Source organism: Neopelma chrysocephalum, unplaced genomic scaffold (assembly GCF_003984885.1).
Source record: "Neopelma chrysocephalum unplaced genomic scaffold, ASM398488v2 Primary Assembly neopelma1_44, whole genome shotgun sequence".
NCBI classification, from domain to species: domain Eukaryota; kingdom Metazoa; phylum Chordata; class Aves; order Passeriformes; family Pipridae; genus Neopelma; species Neopelma chrysocephalum.
The window spans coordinates 9510059-9527488 of record NW_020897703.1 but is presented as its reverse complement, the minus strand read 5'-3'; the positions used below and the strand labels follow the sequence as shown (position 1 = coordinate 9527488).

General features: G+C 36.8%; 1 protein-coding gene across 16 annotated transcripts in view; it reads left to right on the top strand.

The window, feature by feature from the left end:
- The window catches only part of ABI2 (abl interactor 2), a 69842-nt gene that overhangs the window by 19873 nt on the left and 32539 nt on the right, over positions 1-17430 (top strand). For all 16 annotated transcript variants that reach the window (XM_027678377.1, XM_027678374.1, XM_027678376.1 and 13 more), the window contains exon 2: positions 8701-8868. In XM_027678377.1, the coding sequence (XP_027534178.1) occupies positions 8701-8868 (168 nt within the window). The remainder of the gene's footprint in view (positions 1-8700; positions 8869-17430) is intronic.

Below are 17430 nucleotides of genomic sequence, written 5' to 3'. Positions count from 1 at the left end.
AAGTATGAATACTAAGAGTATATTCCTTACCTGGTGTGCTTGCTATTAGCATGCGGATAAATTAAGCTAAATTATAATTTTAATTTAACTAAAAATGGGAATAATATTTTTTATAGCACTGTAATAAGATTATATGCACTTATATATCATATAAGTGAATAACCTTGCATTTGAAAATTACTTTTCTTTTTTAAATATCACATTTATTACTTGCTCTTTGAATGTTGTTGAATCTAGTGAATACTTTTGATGCATTTTTAATTCTAAAGCCAGTATCTTCTGTAATGATTATGTTTGGCAGTGTTCCTTATACAGCTTTGTTGATTCCTGTGCTTATATTACTGTGATCTCTTGTCAAAAGGTGACGTCTTATTAGATTTAGGATATATGGAATTCACAGTGCTGTGACAATAGTCCTAATCCCATTTCTTTTCAGTTGTATTCAGAAGAGTTTACTTTATTAACTTCACATTTAAAGGTGTTTAAATTTTACATGCACTTTGTGTGAACAGCAGGTTAATTGCTTTCGTGTAGATGTTGAGTAGAGACTTTGGATACAATTGTGGAGAAAGCACTTTTCAGTTTGACAGACGTTTATAAGGTGGGATGCTTTAGGTGCCTGACTGCAACCTCTGTCTGCCTGGATGGTCCACCCTCAACTCAAGTTTCGTTGAGTGCTGATTCTTGCATTGTATATTGTCACTTCTGAGAGTAGCTCATTATTGTCACCAGGAGACTTAATATGCTGTGCTCCATTCTTCAGAGATGGGACAAAGAGTTTTCAAGCAGGTTACTTTAATCATAGTTGGGTGTTCAGATAAAATCATGCTAAAAATATTGTGAAGTAAAAATATTCTATCTCCAAAGTCTAGATTTACCATTTCCACTAAGTTGTATGCCAGATTACCAGTCCTGTTACTCTTGTTGTTTCCCCAGTTTCACGGTCTCAGTGTGTGTTGCTGCTTGTGTATTCTTTTGAATGGAGAATAATAGAAAGCTGTCAGAGAACTTACCAGTGGGTTTGTGGCAGAGTATTTGTGAAGCAGTGTTTTCCATTTGTGTCCAAAATATTTGCTTATGCTGCTTAATATTTGATTAATTCATAGTGTTCAGGGTGTAGAGTACATGTAAATGGCCAATGATTACCAACTCTCCTTAATTTTAAAATAAATGTGTATGCATCTGAGTAGGGTGATGAAGTGATCAAACTAACCTCCCCTCTTCCTAGAATAATGATAGCAGCAATAATTATGTGAATAACCAATTATGTAGAGAAAAATGTTAACATGTGGAAATGAATAGTGTAAAAATTATCCTATTACAGTTGTCAGAGAACAAAAAAAAAAGTTACTCCCAAGTACTGTGCAGCTTTGGTTATACTAAAAAACAGGTGGACTGAGTTTCCCAGTGTTCAATGGGAATACAAAGATCGTTCTGCACATCCAAAAGGGAAATTTTGGGGTTTTCTGGTGCTATAGAATAGAATAAGTGCCTTAAAGCTCTGTGGCACTTATTTTTTTTTTTCAGGAGTTCTGGGAGAGCTCATTTCCTTCTGTCAGTGGTTGCTTCTGCTTTTTCATACTTGTTTCACCTGTGTTATAGACCAGCTATTTATGAATTGGATGGTACGTGTTTTTCGTGCTGGGAATGAGCAGTTCTGGTAGTGAAAGAGGAATAAGGGATATTCTTTAGCAAGTAAGTATTTAATGAGCGAGTTCATTAAAACAGAAAATTATTGTTTTTTCACTGACAGTTATGTAACTCTTTGGCATGATTTTGACATAATTATTGGATTAATTGGTTTTATTCTCAGTCATTTTTTGTAGTTCACGAAAGGACCTCAGAAAACACTTGGATGGGCTGAGCAAATGCCATCTGTGCAGTTGAATAAAAGTGTGTAAAATATTTAATTATGTATGAGGCTTCCAGTAACTTCAAGGAATTCAGCAACAATTAAAATGAAAAAGGATGATATAAGAGCTCCATCTATTTTTCACAGGAAAACTGAAGTGTGCTTTGTCAGTATCACAGTTGGGCACATTTTGTACTGAATAATGCAAGCTTGTTGAACTCTGTGGTGTGCAGCTTTTGTTCTTGGGGCTTCTTGAAGCTGATGCAACCTCAGCAGAAACCTTAGGGGGTTTGCTGGCTGGTCTTCAGACAAATGCCGGCTCGGGTTTGTGTTAAAAGTGATCAAAAACCCCAACTGTTATATTCATTAAATGAAACTAATCTTCTGTCTCACTTTTTAAATTTTATTATTACTTTTTATCGCATATATTAAATATGAGTTTTGTTTCACTAAACAGTACTGTTTTGAACAATACCAGGAGATGCTGTATATCTTGGGAAAGTGATTAGTATATTCTGGACACGCCTTTTTGTGTATTCAGTCTGGTGTCAAACTGTTTAAACTCAGCTTCCACTTTGATACCTAAATATTACTGCATAAACACGTTGTACGCTGACGAGTTGATTTGAGTATAAATTGAGATTTTTTCCATTCAGAACTCCTTTTTTGAACAGATATGAATGATAGTAGCCTCAGGAATGAAAAGCTCTATTTTTTTCTCCCCTCTAATACTTAATGTTGAATTTAGTCTTGGAAGAATTTTTGTTGGTATCATATTGATATTAAAGGCAACAACTTGTGTTAATCTTCTGTAATAAGAAAGACAGGTTTTTCCTCAACTCATAGTCCAGACTTTCTGGTCATCTTATAGAATTTGTTGTGTAAGTTTTGTTAGCTTGACAGAAAACTTTGGACTTCCATGTTGATGATGACTAGTGGTAAAATAAGCATTTTTTATTTTTTTTTTTAGAACTAGAGCAGGGAAAAACCTAGTTACAATAACCAACTAAACCACCAGCAGCTTTTAGTGCTTCCTCTCATTCTTTCCTTTCAGACCTCTCTTTATTAGCTCTTTCCAATTCATAAGAAACTTATTTTTCTTTTTTAACATGTTGCTGTCTTTGAAGTCTTTCTTTTTCTTCTAATTTGGTAGCATTTCTTATTTCATCTAGTTGGGTTGATGTTCTGTATATCTTAATGTAGGGTTCATGTTGCCTCCCATCATTTGTTTCCTTGAAAAATTTCTCTATCCATTAGTAGCTATTTTTCTATACAAAAATATTAAAGTTCTTAATAGTGGTATAACAGACCTTATCACTATGATTTGGCTGATCCCTCCTTTGGGGTGGCAGAATGCCTTAAAATCTTGGTTTCTTTCTAGCCCTGCCTTTTATGCCCTGTATCCATATAAGATTTCCTTTTGCCGATCATATAACCAAATTATTTTGACATTTTGGATACCTTACTGCAGGTTTTATTCTCTCATCTGCCCCACGCTCTCTGTACAGTATTTTTTTCTTCTTTGTATTTTGTTTTTTTAATTGCTTATATGTATACAAATGATTGTGTTTCCCTAGGCAGGAGAATAAACATTGAGACATTTAATTCCAAAAGTGAAAGAATGTCTTATATAGGCAGCAGTCCAGACCATTTCTTATTGAAATCTGGTGATGTAATTGTGCAGTGTAAACAGAACTTCCAGAGTGGGAAGAAAGAGTGATGCCTAGGCTCTGCATCCTGACATGAAAAGTAGTCATCTTAGTGCAGGTTGAATTCCACATCCTTTCTAATGCTAGCAGTTTGGTTTATACAGTCTAATAAAAAATGAGAAATGTTTTCAGGTCAACATTTGTGATTATTCCTGAGCTGTGTTAGGCTTGGTGTCCATTGCTGGACTGTCATGTGGAAGTAGAAGCTGTTGACAATTCTCCAGTGTCTGAAAGTAAGCACACAGTGTTGCCCTGTGAATGTAACACATGCCTTTTCTGACTGAACGTGAAATCTGTGCGTTTGTTGCTGACTTGAATAACTTTGATCTTCTCCTGTTATCTAAAACCCCAGCTTTGTATAGAGTAGTCACTGTAGTCTATGCTGTAGCTCTCAGACTGGATTTGTCCTGTGAAATATTTCCATCTAATTAATCATTTGTTTTGTTTTCTGGTGGAGGCAAACCAACTGTTTCAGTACTGGGTGGTTCCACAAATAGATAACACTCTCCATGGGAGAGCGGGGGAGAGCAATGGCTACTGCTGTGTCTGGGTGCATGGGGTACCACTTCCTGCTGCAGCAGAGATAGCATGTCCCAGTAGTAGCTGACACCATCCTCACTCCATATGGGGCTGGCAGGAGCATCAGATGAGCTCTCTGTGGTGAGTTAAAATGGCGTTCTTACTGCTGAGAGCAGGAGAAAAGGATGCTGCCTTGTGACTCACCATGGACCACTTGATGTGTGCATTGTGTGGAGAAAAATGATAAACAGAATAAATGCTAAGCTGCTGCGTGGAAATTCTGTAACCTGGGCACAGAAGACATGATCCGAACATTTCTTTTTAAGGCATTGAAGATGATCCAGCTGTGATACTCAAGTATGTTAACACTGAGAAGTCAAAGCTGGAAGTTTAAGAGGTGGAGATGAAACAGTTAATGGAAAAATATTAAGGGGAACGTAATGAGGCACTGTGTATAGTCCTGGTGAAAAAAATTATAGGTAGTGGAAGGCTGGCAAAACTGCAGTGATGTCTGCTTTCTAACACTTGTTTGTTTTCTAACAAGCCAAACAACTCTGATTAGTTCTTCCCTCTTTATTCTTGATTGTATACTTCCTTGTCTTTCTGTGGCCATGCAATGGTTTGGATGAGGGGAAACTTATAATTTGGTTTATTTGGTTTATTATTTATTTGGTTTATTCAGATAATTTTCATTTGGGACTTACCTCCTGGTCTTAATTCACTACAGCAAAGGGAGCATGCAGTTGGCCTTGGGGACCTCTACTTTGACAGATACAGATACTTAAAGTAGAACCTGAGCCTCCATTATATGATGATTAATTGCTCAAACCATAATTCAGTAAGGTGATTTGCTCTTCCTTTGTGGCATCTATTTAATTTTACTAGGGCAAGCATTTGCAGGTTTGCATGGCAGGGAAGATAATGGAATCGACTGGAGTTTAAAATAACCATTTGTTTCTGAAGTTATTTATAAAGTAGATTAGACACCCAATCCACCATGCAGCCCTACAAATACAGTACTGTCACAATGGATGGATACGTTAGGTCTAGGAATGAGATGCTGCCTGTGTTGGCAGTGTTGCAGAAGACTTGTTTGTCAAACAATAGCTTTGCTTTAAATTTAATATCCATTTAAAAAGTACAGATCAAACTGATCTAACACTTGAAAGCGTTGCTTCCCCGAGAGGGGTGTGTGAATAGATGTTGTGAGCCCATTTTTTTGGTAGGCATTTTATGTGTGCAGGTGCTAAAGATGCTGAAAAAGTAAAATGGAGGGATACTCAATGGTCTGTTTCATGGCATTTAATTTAGGTCATGGCACTGAAAACGCTTGCTACCAGTGCTTGATCATGCTGAACACAATGTTTCTGGGAACTGAAGGGCTTCAAGGTCTCTAGTTCATACCTTTACTTATTCACCGTAGCAGCTCTTCTTTTTGTTATAGTGAACATGGCCAGAACACATTTCTCTTGTTTTCAGTATTCCACACATAGATTACTGAAACTGCTGTGGAGAGTCTTACCAGTTTGATTAGGGCCAATTGATATTTTTATTTTTCACTGGAGAATTTTGGTGGGTGTGGAAATTGAAATAACTTTGTCTGCCTTGCAGTTACATGTGAAGCGTATTGGCTGGTATTTTGATGTTATGAAGATCAGAGTATCGGATCTTAGACTGCTGCGGGTTATGTTTGAATTTTGTTTATTGATCACTTGAAACCATTATCTTATTTGCAGAAATGCCTTTATTTTCATAGTTACATATTCAGGATCAGTGAGCATGGCAACCGTTGTAAGCAATATAGTTTGGTGTCCATGGGGAGTGTAAATGGGATCTTGTTACATAGAAGCATATGATAAGATACTATCTCTGGAAACCTACTTTTCAAATTAAAAGATAGATTTTGCACTAAACACAACTTACCATTTCAAGTTAAATTTTAACTAATATTCATTGTTACGTCTCCAGGGGGGAACTTTAGATTTTTCTGTAAGTATTCCAGACTTTTTCCTAGTTGCTGTGAGTCATTCAAGTTTTCACCTCTTGAAGGTTTTCAGGGTAAACATAGTTTTTTTAAAATGCTGTAATTAACTAATTTTTGTTGTTGTGAAATAGCTTGACAGTAGTGGGTTCAAATAGTCATTTTAATATGAAATTTCAACACATCCTTCATCTTTCAGTATACGGGAAGAAAGTTCAAACTTCAGTTTTGCTGAGCCAGATGTGACTGGAGTTTGCCTCAGAGAATTTTGGGCTCTATATAAAGGAATGGAGAGCAAATCACAGTTGTTAAGTTATCAGCCAAATACACAAACTGGACCTCTCAAACAAACGGGGTTTTGTGCTCATAGCAGTTCCACATGAGTTTATAGGATTGTTGTTTTATGAAATCTGTAATGAGTTTGAACATTGAGAAGCCAGTTCCTTGTTGGTTTGAACTGGGAGTGACTTCAGTTTAGCTGTTAGATTGCATGAGTGGAAGGACTAGCTCTGAACATATATTCGTATTTGTGCTTCTTTAAGCAGAAAAGCCATATCAGAGGCTCATAATATCTAAAATTATAGACTGTTTACCTTTTGTTCTCAAACACTTTGGCTATTAATGAAAAATATGGTGTATCCTGGCTTATACTCAGCTGTTCTGGATGTACAGTGTGCTAATGGAAATCAGCAGTTTCTGCTTCTATAAATAGGTTGTCAGAGGCTGCAGAGCAAAACTGAGGAGCTTCTGGTTATTTTTCTTATTGCCATTGAGAAATATTTTGAATGGCTGTGACGTGTGAGGTGGTAGGTGTGCCTGCTGCAGAGATGTGCAGGCTGAGCTGAGGGTGTGGGTAGGGAGAGGGGAAGAAAGAGTACGTTTATAAGCCATCAGTGTGAGAGTAGAGGCAAACTCAATTGGGAGTCTCTGAGTTTGGAGGTCTTTTATGTACAAAACATACTATTCAGATGGCTAAAAGTCATGAGTTCTTAAATGGGATCTGGAGATAAATCTGGAGATTTATCTAACTTTGTTATAGCTGAATATAAGGCAGCTTTTACAAGCTCTGTTGGAGAATATCATCATACTGTGCCCAGACAAAGCTGTCTCCTAAAATTTTCATTTCCTTCTCTGTTCTCTTCTGTCTTGTGCTGCATGAGAAACAAACAGCCAGGCAAGAATATTTACCTTCAACAGCATTCCTTCCCTCTTGCCCTATCGTGGGAGCTCTTACATGGATGAACAGCAACTGCTGCTGTCCTCCTTCCTGGCAGATGAGGAACTGGTACCAGTGTAGCCTGCTAACAGGCCAACTAAGTTACCATTGTTGTTTGTGGACACAGGAGGTTGCCAGGAAAGAAAAAGTGTTGAATATCTTTCATGTGAGCATTTAATTGAAGTCCTGTGCCTATTTTTATGTGTGTGGGATTTTTTTTTTCCTTGAAAGCTAGCAATCTTCTTATAAGGTTCTCAATACAAGGTCTCAGGAAACATCTTTGACTGTAAAAATATTTTCCTGAAATACAGATTCACTTAGTTTCTGTGTTTCCCAAGATACATATAATAAAAATCAATGGTAGATTCAGCTTGTGCTGAAACATATGGAATAACTTTATATTCCCGTTTTTTTCTTGAATCTTGCTACCCAACCTATGTGGATAATATATAAAGCAAAGGAAATAATGAAATACAGTATTATAATGGCAGATAGGAATAGAGAACATTTGTCAACTGTTGCTTTAGAATCAGCCTGTGAAGTGGCTGAAGATCACCTAAAAGTGAAATCCAGTGTATACCAAAGCCTTGGATACTGGAAAGTTTCTTAGCATCTTAGTTGTATGTTTTACTAGTGCTTTAATCTGTATTCTTTGTACTGACTTAGATCTTAGTGATATTAACTGTTATTCAAGGAGAAACACAGAAGTCTAACAATTAGATTCTTCTTATTTTTAATGTTGTTTGAAATGTACGTATGTTTTTAAACTTTTAATAGATATCTTGTGGACTGATAGCATAAATACTTTTAGGTACTCTACTGCTAGAAAAATGGATCATACTAGAAAAAATATTGACAATTGCAAAAAGCACAAAACATGTTTAAAAAAACCCATGGACTTCTTAATTTAAAAAAAGATTGCTCTCAGTTTATTCAGCTGCCGTCTAAAGGGAATAATTACAGTTCATTCACTGTGAATGACCATTTGTGACAAGAATGAGTCTAAATAATTGGGAGAGGTGAGGAATATGGTATTTGGTAGATCCTTTCAGGCTGGTAGGTACTTCTAATTGAAATACCAAGTTTAGAAAAACTAAACAGTTCTACATAGTGTAAAGTCTAGGAGAAATAATGGATACATATCTCAGAGTGCTTTTCAAGTTAATTGCTAAAATACAAAATGAAAAGTTGGACTTCAAGAGAAAATGAGCTTAATTCTTTTCATAAAGCATAGAAACTCTTAAAATACAAAGTTAGTATCTTTTGTGGAATGAATAGAAAGGAGGAAAAATAGTAACTTTTATTTAGAATTAGTTCGGCTTATATAATTTTTTCGTCTGTAACAACAGGCAAAAGGAGTTCATTCCAAGAACCTTTGCATGAGAGACTTTGTACTAAATAAACCTTTTCTTTCTGTTTTTAGTCAGCAGATAAGCAGCGAGCCCTGGAAGAAACCAAAGCCTACACAACCCAGTCATTAGCAAGCGTAGCCTATCTGATCAACACTTTGGCCAACAATGTTCTCCAAATGCTGGATATCCAGGCATCCCAACTTCGACGCATGGAATCTTCAATCAATCATATTTCACAAGTGAGACTTCTTTCCTAATTTTTTTCTCTTTGCCTTTGACATTACATACCAAGTAAAACTCTGACATTTTGTGAATGAGAAAAATAGTCTCATTTAAAACAGAAGGATGCATTTTTTCTCTTATTCGTTCTGGGATTGGGTCTCATTACGTGGTTTTATATGAGTGTTAGTATGAGCATTTTACGTAGGATAACAGCTTAAATGTATTCTTAGCTAGTTTATTGTTTGGAGAGGGAGCCATTCTGCTTAAGTGAAAAGCACAGAAAAATCGCTAATGGTAAAATCAGATTATTATGTTAAAAAATATGAAATGGATGGTGGAAAACAGTACTTGTCATCTTTTTACTTTTCCTGTTGCTGTAATACTGGCATCTAATAACAAAAGCATAGATGACAAAAATAGTTTGCTCCTGGCTTTTCTTAATAAAATGTACTTTGCAGTGACATGAACAAAAGGCAAAATTAATGTTTCAGTTTGTTTGTGGCTGCAGAACTCCTACCATTGTTTGCAGTTTTCCTGAGCCACAATAAACTAAGCTACTCTAACCAGGAAACCATGTTCCATTACCACATTGATGATAGAATTTTGACTGCCAGGATGGGCTGAGAATGAATGATGAAGTGGACATTTATCAGCCAATGACGGATTAGAATAGAAATTAACAGCACTTCCTGTTTTTCTGTTCACTGAATATTTTGTGTCTTAGTTGACCAATACATTTTGGCTGCTAAGGGTTTCTTGATCTCCTTGTGACAGTATAAATTGAAATAAAGAATATTGTGGCATTTAGAAAAACTTTTGAAAGTAGGAGGTGTGCAAGGTAGGAGATAAGTAGATGGAATTGATCTGTTGACTTGCTGGTGCTGAAAGGATTGCTAAGATAGTACAGGTTTGAACAAGCGAAAGAAGTGAATAATTTTATGCTGGCTTAAGGGACTGGATTGGCTCTGATTGGATCAGATTCCAGAGCAGGTACAAATGGGTGGGGAGGATTTTCCCTTTTGTTAGTAGTATGCTATTAGATTGCCTCAGTTGTCTCATGTAACCACATCAAAAATAAGCTGCAAAGTTTGATTTCTTCTCTTCTTCTTAGTCCATGGACAAGTAAATCAACTTTTCCCCCCAGAAAATGTCACGAATTGCGCTCTCTCTCTCTCTCTCTGCTGTGTACGTGTGTGTGCTTCTTCACAGTCAAGTGCCAGCTGACACGCATTTCAACTGTTTGAGACCTGATGCAAAAGACAGTATATGAATAAAAATATCCCAAGTTCACTGAATTTTGCATTTTATAAATGTGGAAAATCCATTTTGTCACACAGGATCTGTAAAATAGCTTTTGTGGAAAGAGCCATCGTATTTTAAGTTTTTTCCTCCTGAGAAGCTGAGATTTATGCAGATTGAAATGCCAGGTTAGATTGTCTCTGACATTTATACAAAATGGCTAGTTATTTAAAATGGAGCACTAAATTAGGCAGTACCCAACACCTAATGAAGATGTATCTGCCAAATTTCATAGGTTGTTCTTGAACAACTGAAAAAAAGCTGTGGTGGTTTTTTTGTTTGTTTGTTTTTTAAATATTGCTGTGAAATTGAAAATTTAGTTTGGGGTTTTTTTGGTATTTTATGTTTTTTGAGCCTGCATCATCTTGGATCCTCCCCAAATCTTCATGGAAGAAATTATGTCAGAGGAGCAGACAGTATTTGAATTTTGGATATTACTTACATGAAGTGTGTTGATCCAAGTAACTTCATTAAGTTGAATTAATGTGTTCAGAAATGGCTTCATCCTATGATACCGGTGTTGTACATGATTATGTTATCTGTTGTAATTTCAATAGTTATTTTTCTTTTAAAAATTAATTGATTTTTTGCACAATGTCTGTGTAAATAAATTATTTATTTCCAATAAATTTGATTACACTTCTCCTGAAATTAGCCTAACCTGCAGAAGACTTCCTTGGTCTTTTCTATGTTGGGTGTAAAGTTTAGTGGACTTTTTCTAATACCACTTAAAACGCCTTGTGATATAATACCTCATTGCCAAATTATGATTTCAGTCAGTCTGACTTGAAATTATGTCAGTAACATAGAACAGAAAACAATTTAGTAATGACCATCTGCCCACAGCATATTATTGCAATAAGTTAATAAGTCAGTAAGTCTTGGTATTTAAGTTTAGAAAACACTATATGGAAATTATTACATCTCAGTGTATAATCCTGCTTTTAATTCTGATTTGGAATTCCACATATTCTCCAAAGAAGAGAGCAAAATAATTTGGCGCTTAGTAAGAAAAAGTGCTTGTTTTTTTTTCAAGTGTAGCTCAAACCAGAAGAGGCATGATCAGCTTGATAAGATAAAATATTCTGGTTCTCTGTTCATTGATATAACGCCAATTTATATCACTTCAAATGCCAACATAATCAAAGAGCTGAAAAGGAAGCTGATAATCGTTTGTGAGTTTTCAGATTATATATAGATCCTGAATAAGGAAATTATTACTATTGAAACTATTTTTATGCAAGTGATTAAATCCTATTGGTTTAAAAATTACAATTCACAGAATCACAGAATATGTTGAGTTGGAAGGGACCCACAAGGACCATTGAGTTCAAACTCCTGGCCCTGCACAGTAACTATCCCCAAGAGTCACACCATGTGCCACACTCGACATCTGTCAAGTTTGGTGCTGTGACCACTGCCCTGGGGAGCCTGTTCTAGTGCCCAACCACCCTCTGGGGGAAGAACCTTTTCCTAATATCTGACCTAAACCTCCCCTGATGCAATTGCAGACCACTGCCTCGGGTCCTGTCACTGGTCTCCCCAAAGAACAGATCAATGCCTGCCCCTCCTCTTCCCCTCACGAGAAAGTTGTAACTGCAATGAGGTTTTCCCTCGGTCTCCTGTTATCCAGGCTGAGCAGACAAAGTGACCTCAGCCACTCCTCATATGGCTTCCCCTCAAGGCCCTTCCCCATCTCTGTTACCCTCCTTTGAACAGTCTCTAACAGCTTAATATCTTTCTTATATTGTGGTGCCCAAAACTGCCACGATATTCAAGGTGAGACCATCCCAGTGCAGAGCAGAACGGGACAATCCCCTCTGTCATCTGGCTGGTGATGCTTTGCCTGATGCCTCCCAGGACACAGTTGGCCCACCTGGCTGCCAGATTCAACCTGCCATCTACCCAGGACCCCCAGGTGCCTTTCCCTGGCACTGCTTTCCAGCCTCTCATTCCCCAGTCTGTCTGCACATCCAGGTTTGCCCCATCGCAGGTGCAGAATCCGGCACTTCTCCTTGTTGAACTTCATATGGTTGGTGACTGCCCAGTCCTCTAATTTGTCAAGGTCTCTCTGCAGGGCCTCCCTATTTACTTTGGTTTGGTCTGAAAGCTGATGAATCTATTCTTATTTGCTGCCTTGAACCTTGTCCAGAAGTAGATGATATGCAATGTGTTGTATTTGACTAAGAATTTAAATCCTAAGTACAGATCATATGTGTAAATATTTATACTTGTTTAAAAAATTATGTTACAGCTTTTAAGTTAGCAGATACTGTGAAATGTTGCTAATGTCCAAATTCTTTAAATTAATCTGGCAGATTTTCAGATTTTAATATTTGTATAATGAGAAATGTTTTCAGGTTTAGTTACAGAATCTAATTAGCAAGGTAATTTTAAAACCTCTACTAATTATATAACCAAGCATGTTGTCACAAAGATGAGTGGTAGTGATGAGTTATCTCCAATGGCACTGCATAGTGGAGAAATCTGCTACATCCACCTTACACCATTTGACTCCCATGATATTGGCTGTGAGAACAGGTATTGAATAGACTACGGACTTCTCTGCAGTCAGCATGTGTTGCTGAGCTGGGCTGGAGCAACGTGTGTGAGCTGCTTGGTCAATGTAGGAAAGTTCACTTGGACTTTCCATTGATAAGTCAGTAAAGGCTTGTAACCTTTTTCAGTTGTCTTATTCTTGCAAGGTACAAGAATAGCAGAACTCTTTCAAAAATAGCAATGCAAGGCTAATTTGACGCAGTATATATTACCTGTTTATGGAGCAAGTAGCTTTTCAGCATTTTTGTAACATTATGATCTCTTTCTTTGCGTGTAAATTGCATACAACTTGACTTGAGACAATTAATGTCACATTTCCAACATGTCAAAATTAGGCAGTTACTAATTTTAAAGTAATAATCCAGTTTTCAAGGTAATTTGCAATTAGTTTGAATTGCATCAAATAAGATTAATAAAAAAATAAAAGTCCAGCAACACTATATTTAAGCAACGTTTTCTTCTAAGATTTTTTTAAACTGAATTTTAAAAGCCCAGACTAACAGACTGACAATAAATTGATAAATTTAAATTAGAATGTTTTGAGAAGAGGAAGAAATGAGGGCTTCTGGAGACTTTCATTTCTGAAATTTCACTGCAGTTCAGACTTTCAAAGTGCTGTTGTGGTTTGACTCCAGCTATCAACTAAGCACTACATGACTGCTCACTCACTCCCTCCTGCCAGGCTATGGATAGAAAATTAGAAGGGTTAAAGTGAGAAAACTTGAGATAAAAACAGTTTAATAATTGAAATATGATAATAATGATAATAAATTGTAGTGAAAAGGAAGGTAACGGAGAGCTATAAAACCCAAGAAGAAATGATGCAAATGAAAACAATTGCTCACCACAACTGACCGATGCCCAGCCAGTCCCCAAGCATCAGCCCCCCAGGCGACCTCCCCTGCTTTGTGCTGCTGACCCTGACACCATATCCTTGGGGTATCCCTTGGGTCAGCTGGGCCAGCTGTCCTGGCCGCATCCCTTCCCAGCTTCTTGTGCACCCCCAGCCTACTCAGTGGTGGAGTGGGATGGGGAGCAGAAAAGACCTTGACTCTGAATAACCTCTGCTCAGCTGTAACTAAAACATCCCTGTGTTATCCACACTGTTTTCCTGCACAAGTCCAAAACATAACCTCATACTGTGAAGAAAATGAACTCTGTCCCAGCCAAAACTAGCACGAGTATTAACAAAACACTTTAAGAAATTTCACTTACCAGTAGAAGAGAGTATTTCTCAAAACTCATTAATTCAGTGACTTTTAAGTTAAGCTGTAAATAGTGTTAATTTTACGGAAAATCCCAGAAATTATTTAATGCTTTTACTGTTTTAATATTTACAGATCTTGAGACTGTTTTTATTTAATTCAATATGGAAACGTGATGTTTCAAAATGGCCAGAAAATTCCTAATAGAAAAAGAATGCAGTGGTTCATGCTTATTTTTCCCCTTAAGCTGTCTCTTATTGCAGGGATCTTGGAAAGCATACGAAAAGATGATCGTAATGAGCCTAATCCCTAACAAGCTGTCATTTAAAAACTTTTGCCAAAGCTAATGCAGCTATGTGAAAAAAAATTTTAAAGAGCATAATAGTGCTGTCAGGAGTCCAAAATTTCATGTTAGAAAACAAGGTTTGAAGTTATAGAAGGGCACAGTGTATCTCATCTCCTTTTCCTAACAGCCTTTCCAAACCAGATGTTTCGTTAGTCCAGCTCTAACCCCAAAAACTTCTCAATAGAACTTTCTAAACTGCTGAATAAACTTTCTGCTAGCATTCTTCTGTCTCACTTAAGGGATTTATGCTACTACTGGAGGTAATAATTACCTGTGTGTTGAGGATAAATGTTTTCATTTTCTTCAGCAGCAGGTTAATCTTTGTTACTTCCGCTAGTAATCGAATACTTCAGTGTTCCTTTCTGCTGTTTTATAGATATATTAAGATCTCATGACTTCAGCAGTTCACTAAACAAGAAAATGAAATTTTTGAGGAACTGCCAGCAAAATGCTTTTCAATACAATTTTAGGTGTATGGACCAGAATTAAATGCAGTTTTTATACTCTTAGTCATTCCCTAGCTGTTCAGGTTAAAAGAGATGTTCTGAATCATAATGCAAGAGAAATCCCATTAGATGAACTTCAGGTTTTAATTAGGCTTTATGCATTTCATAGTTTGTTACTGTAGTTATGTCTCACTTATCACCATAGTCGTTAAGGAAACTGGTTGTACTCGCAGCTCCTATTGAGTAAACACCCTTTTCATTCATGGAAACAAGCTTCCAGAGTGCCAAGATACCATCACTACAATAACATGTGCACTAAATACTTGTACTCACATTGTACTAATAGATAATTGCATGAGAAAATACTGAGAGAACATATTAAAAGTTGCAGAGTTCTAGCACTGCAACTTTATAGAGAGTAAGAAATCATCTTAACAACCCTGCACTAATTACTTTCTTTCTGATTTGTGGATTGAAATTAGAATGAGTGCAGTATCCAAGGCATAAACTGATTTTTGAATGACCAGATTCAGAGCTGTAGGATTTTGATGTTCCAGTGCATTTGAAGTGCAGCTGCTGTTGCAACTGAAGTTCTGTAACATTCTAGCAAAGGGTACCAGGGGGCTGTGAGACAAAGAACATAAAAGAGTCAGTGTCATGTCTCTGCAGTTCTCTAGTGACAATTCTAGATCACAGATGAAGTCTGAAGTAGAGATTGAATTCTTCAGTGGTATCAGACATGAGACTGTCCTCCCAAGTTGTTGCAATCACATATCTTTAGCTTATCAGGAAAGTATATGCCCTCTGACTCCTCGACAGATGAGGTCAGAAGTCTGTAGACCATCTCTTCCAGAACACCTCCTTCTACTATGCTGCAAAATCAAAGGTCTGGCACAGAGAATGGATAAAATCCTGTGATGGCAGATAAAATAGTACATCTTACCCACTTGCAGAGTGGTGCACTTCTGGTGCTCTGGAAAATGTTGATGGTGCTCTGTTTGCACTGGTGCTTGTACCATCAGTAGTACTGTAAGAGCTGTGAAGATCTGATCTGCACTGTTGTGTTGGGGGATGGTATATGGACCTGGTCATATTAGGAAAGGACTTTGGCAAATTGATTGGAAAGTGGTTTAGTTTTTAAGTAGTTGCAGAAACATATGTGTTTCTTTTAAGCTTGTATGATTCGTGACTCTCTGCAGAGTTTATATATTGGCCAAATCTGAGTGGGTTTTGTGAGGGTGTCCCAGACAGTTCAAATACCCCTATTAAATTTCAAATCATTGCTTAACAAACTAGCTTTCCAAAGAGAGGTTTGCCAGCGTATTTTGACCTTGAATAATCTATTTTTCTGTAGCTTTATTTTAAGAAATATCTGTGCAGCTTTAGTGGAAACCTTACAGTTCTAGGCAGGTGGAATTAGAGGTGGCAGAAATGTACCTAACTTAAGTTGTATTCAATACTTAACTTTAGCAAAGTTGCAAAATCTTGAAAATACGTTGCTGGGAAATACTAGGTAATCTTGATGATTGTAATGTAAGCTTCCATATAACGCCCCTGGTATTTGTGGAAATCCTTCTCTGGAAATAATGTGAAGAAACAACTTCTTGGAAGTAGTTTAGGGTTTTTTTTGTTTGTTTGTGCTTTTTTTATTTTTAAGAACTTTTTGTAATTTTAAAGATTGTGATGATTGCAGAAGGTAACAGAGGTTCCATTTTGTCCATCTTGTTATCAGTAGCACAAAAGGGTAAAACAGCGTAACCAACCCCACTGCCCCAATCCTTGTCCACAGAAAAATAAAATGGAAAAAAAATGTCTGTTATGAAAATGAGTTCTCATTTGTACCCATTCCTCAGTTATTGCAGAGCCTGTCTCCTAACTGTGAAAAGTGTTTCTGCTGCCATTCATGGTCACTGAAGTGGTAACAAAAAATCCTATGAGTGTTTAGAAATCCTAATGCTAGTTATTCTGGATGTTTTCTTACTTTTGTTTTTCATCCTCTAGCTAAAATAGTTTGTTCACAGTTCTGGCAAATTTCCTATAAGGAAAGCTGTTCTGTGAACAGGGAATTATTTTGGTTTTAAATGAGGCAAGCAACTCCACGCACCATGATTGGAGAGATGGTATTTTCCTGGAAGGGGAAGATAGACCTTTTGATGACATTTTCCTAGTCTTGTTACCTAATAAGATATAAATACATGTTTTTAGGCAATAAGTTTTCAGCAAAGCTTTGTCTTATACCAAAGATTCTCCTGTGGTACTGATTTTAATATGTAAAGGGAAAGATTTTCAGTGTTGACCTTAGGCATTCAAAGTGAAGGCACTGGGCTTAACCTCTGGCTTTATTTTGGATAAATTAATATGCAGCACCCTCTAAAATCAAATCATTGCTTTGTGATGAGTGACTTGTAATGACTAAAATACTTTTTTTTCAATTTGTCTGAGTGAAATTTTATTCTATCGTGGTTACCAGTCCTAGTTCAGCAAACTTTTACAGTGTAAGAAAACCTGCTTATGGTTTGCTTTTCAGGTCATAAAATTAAAGTTTGGGAAGGTATCCTTACACTTAATCTAGCTGGAGCCTATTTCAAAGACAAACTTAGAGAGCAATTGTAAAATAAAAAAGGATAAGTGAAAGAATCTTATAAAATGGTGTTAGTAAATTGATGCGAACTACTGAGAATGGAAAGGAGAAGGAATTTTGCGAAACCGTGAAGAGTACAGAGG